At 47.3% G+C, this 4,240-nt stretch overlaps 1 protein-coding gene across 1 annotated transcript in view; it reads left to right on the plus strand.

Moving 5' to 3' along the window:
* The first annotated feature begins 216 nt into the window (after window positions 1–216).
* Window positions 217–4,240, plus strand: part of LOC118740039 — a 4,988-nt gene continuing 964 nt past the window's right edge. Inside the window, exons 1-3 of the mRNA XM_036471536.1 lie at window positions 217–466; window positions 531–1,069; window positions 1,805–2,044. Of these exons, the coding sequence (XP_036327429.1) occupies window positions 388–466; window positions 531–1,069; window positions 1,805–2,044 (858 nt within the window). The 5' untranslated portion in view covers window positions 217–387. The remainder of the gene's footprint in view (window positions 467–530; window positions 1,070–1,804; window positions 2,045–4,240) is intronic.

Below are 4,240 nucleotides of genomic sequence, written 5' to 3' on the forward strand. Positions count from 1 at the left end.
AACTCCTGTAAGGAGGATGGCAGCCAAAATTACATCCTCCAAATCAACAAGCCGGCCGAAGACATACTATACGCTAGGTTCGGGAAGATGGCGTGGGGCATAGGTAGCGTATACCTTCGCCTGAAGAAGCGAAGCCTGGCCGATAACAATGCCAACACGCTGGAGGAGCGAGAGGTCGAGAAGGATCTGGGAGAGATCCTGGAGGCTACCTTGAAGCTCCAGGAGACCGAGAAGGGCGATCCGGAGATTCTACCCGACCCCGAAAAGAATCCTGATCCTTGCAGTGAAGGTTCTTCAAATAAATCTGCATAAAAGCAAGGTCGCCTCTGCCGAGCTCCTCCTCAATTTAGAGAGGATCGGCTACGATGCGGCGTTAGTCCAGGAGCCATGGATAGCGTCGGGAAACGTGGTAGCTGGACTAAAGTCGCAAACTTACTATACGCACATCCCGAGTGCAACAAACAGGGTAAGAACAGCTATACTGGTAAAGAAAAGTATACACTCTTATATTGATCTTAATTTCTCTTCAGATGATCTGACGGTGGTAGCTGTGAAGGATGGCAAGGATGACACAATACTCCTTGCATCTTGTTACATGCCTCACGACGAGGAGGCGCCACCAAACGAGCTCCGGAGGTTGGTGGGAGAGGCCGAGAAGGCGAAACGCCCACTCATCATAGGCGCGGATGCCAATGCGCACAACACAGTATGGGGGAGTGGAGATACCAACGAAAGGGGTGAGTCTTTACTAAACTTTATATTAATAAGTAATTTAGATATAGCTAACCGGGGTGAGGAACCTACTTATATTGGCCCTACCTCGAAGAACGTCCTTGACATAACACTCCACACTAGTGGGGGAATCGGAGTACAGAATTGGGAGGTGCTTAGTACACCCTCGTTCTCTGACCATAGGTATGTAGGATTTCAGGTAAAATTCTCAGCCCGTACAAAAAGCGAAACCTTCAGAAATCACAGGAATACAAACTGGGAATTGTATGAAAGGGTAGTGAGGAAGAATTTAACCAAGCATAGGGTAAGTGACTCCCACTCTGAATTGGAGGAACTGGTAGTCTCACTTACCAACACTCTAAATAAAGCTTATTGCATCGCATGCCCTCTGCTACATGCCAAGCGAGGTTCAAAGCCACCTTGGTGGAACAGGGGGCTCGGAGCACTCAGGAAAAATGTTAGGGAACTCTTCAAACTGGCCAAGGTAGCCGATGACGAGTTCTGCTGGATGGAATACAAGGAAGTACTTAAGGAATACAAGAAAGAGATTCGTAAATGCAAGCGGGAGTCGTGGAAGAGCTTCTGCGGCGAATTAGAAAAAACAACCGAGGTAGCCAGGCTAAGGAAATTGCTATCCAAGAACCCGACTAATCCAAGGTTACTACGTAAAAAATGTGGAGAGTGGACTGAAAGCAGTGAGGACTCACTGGAAGACCTAGTCAACACACACTTTCCGGGGTGTACAGACAGCATAGATCTGCAACTTCTAGGAGATAGCGTGGAAAATGTCCCCCCGGACATCATAACGGAAGAAAAAATACGGTGGGCAATCGATGGCTTCGGGCCGTTTAAGTCCCCAGGCACAGACGGTATCTTTCCAGCCATGATGCAAAAAATTTCCGCAGTGCTGACACCATACTTGAAAACAATATACGAGGGATGTTTAAGACTAAACTATGTGCCTGTCCTTTGGAGAGAGGCGAGGGTCGTATTCATACCGAAGGCGGGCAAGGGAAATCCCCTCTATTCGAAAGAATACAGACCAATTAGTCTAACTTCATTCCTTCTAAAGACGCTCGAAAAGATTCTGGACGCCTACATTAGGGATAAGCTGCCGTCGGCCAGCATATCAAAGGCGCAGCATGCCTACACGAAGGGTAGATCCACTGAGACTGCACTTCACTCACTAACCGCGGTAATAGAAAAAGCTCTGGAGCATAAAGAATATGCCCTAGGGGTCTTTCTGGACATAAGCGGGGCATTTAATAATGTCTCCTATGAGGCAATAATGGAAAGCCTAGAAGCAGCCCAGGTAGAGTCTGCCATCCTACTATGGATAAAAAGCCTGCTGAGCTGCAGGAAAATTAAGGCGGAGTGGAACGAAGCCAGGTTGCTCAGACTAGCGCATAGAGGAACTCCTCAGGGTGGTGTTCTGTCACCACTCCTGTGGCTACTCGTAGCGAATGAGCTTCTGGGAAAATTCGAAGGGAAAGCACCCAGACTAATTGCCTATGCGGACGACATAGCTATAGTTGTTACGGGGAAATTCCTAGACACCATCAGTAACGTAATGGAAAGCGCTCTAAGGGTCGTACATCGATGGGCGACAACAGTCAACTTAGAGGTAAATGCTGACAAAACGGATGCGGTACTGTTCACAAGAAGGTACAAAATCCCCGCGTGGAAACCCCCGAGGCTCAACGGGGCGGAGCTATCAATCAAGGATCACACCAAGTACCTGGGAGTAATTTTGGACAGCAAACTGATGTGGAAGCTAAATGTGGAGGAAAGGGTGAAAAAGGCCAGTGGTGCCCTTTACGCATGTAAAAAGATGCTGGGCACCACATGGGGCCTATCCCCTGGCCTCATGCATTGGTGTTACACAGCGGTAGTTAAGCCCATATTGCTCTACGGTGCTCTGGTATGGTGGACCGCTGCAAACAAAATTTCGTATAGAAAACCATTGGAGCGATTACAGCGGCTCGCTCCACTGTGCATAACAGGAGCGCTAAGGACCACTCCAACGGCGGCACTTGAAAGGCTACTTGGCCTACCACCAATCGACATCGCGGTGGAGAGCACTGCAGCGAAATCCGCCACGAGATTGATGGCCTTAGGTGAATTCTCCGCAAGAACCTTCGGGCACAGCTCGATAGGCAGGGGGATGGAGGACAAAATAGACCACATACCCCCACGCTTCATCTGGGGAAGAAGGTTTAAAGCTACGGTTAAGGAGGGCGGATGGCGCATGAGCACGCGACCCGCCGGCGTAACGTATAACATCTACACGGATGGATCAAAAATGGCTGATGGAGTGGGCGCCGGAGTCTATTGCGCCGAGCTAGACCTCAGGCAACCCTTCAAGCTTCCAGAGTACTGCAGTATTTTCCAGGCGGAAGTCTTCGCTGTAGGGAAAGCTGCTGAGATAGCTAGCAACGCAGGAAATTATATAAAAAATATCAATATATATGTCGATAGCCAGGCGGCGATTAAGGCCATAATCTCACATCGTATTGCGTCAGAAAATGTCCTTAGAAGCAGGGAAGCAGTAGACAGGGCGGCCGAGAGTAAACGGCTGCATATATACTGGGTTCCAGGCCACAAGGGCATTTTAGGCAACGAAATAGCTGATGAGATTGCCAAAGGTGCCATCCGTCTTGCTAGCGAACCAGTACGGGAAATACAAAAGTCGCTAAAAACGATCTACAATGAAATTTCCGAAAGAGCTGGGTGCCGGATCAGGGGGAGATGGAACGCATTAGCGACATGCAAAACCTCCAAGATCATGTGCAATAGCAGCAAAGGAAACACCCATTTCTTGCTTACACGGTCACGTAGGGAGTGCAGGACAGTTGTCGGCCTAATGACGGGCCACAACCTACTGGCATCCCACGCAAGCAGAATGGGCATTAGTAACAGTGACGCATGCAGGAAGTGCAGGGAGGAAGGCATGAGTGAGACGTTAGAACACCTCCTCTGTTTCTGTCCGGCCTTAGCTAGAAATCGTCTTAGTTATCTCGGAGCTTCGCAGTTTAAAGGACTAGAGGAGGTTTCAAAACTGGATATTAAGGCACTCTTGAACTTCGCAAAAAGCGTTGACGTCCTATACGACGACTACTTTAGACCGCAGTAAAACGGACCTCCATCTGGCACTACAAAGGACCAACGGGTCTATGTAAGGCGCAACAGCCGGCCAGTGTAACCTAACCTAACCTTGGTTAAGATTTGCATAAAAAAATTTCAAATTTTCTCCATGAGAAGAGAATTATATAAAGAAATTTACTTACATATAAAAAATCTTTGCGGATTTTCATTTGACCACTCATTATTTCGTATTTATCCATCGATTTTCTTCATCAGTAACTTGATTTTTTTTTTGTAACAAAACAGGCTTTAGTACAAATTCAAAAATTTGGCACAGAACTTGTTAATTTTTAAATTTTTCTTCTGTTATAGTTTGATTTTTTCATGTATTCATAAAAAAATAAAAAAGCTGGAATGATTAATT

This window comes from Rhagoletis pomonella, unplaced genomic scaffold (assembly GCF_013731165.1).
Source record: "Rhagoletis pomonella isolate Grant_MI unplaced genomic scaffold, Rhpom_1.0 Rhpom_scaffold_00005, whole genome shotgun sequence".
NCBI classification, from domain to species: Eukaryota; Metazoa; Arthropoda; class Insecta; order Diptera; family Tephritidae; genus Rhagoletis; species Rhagoletis pomonella.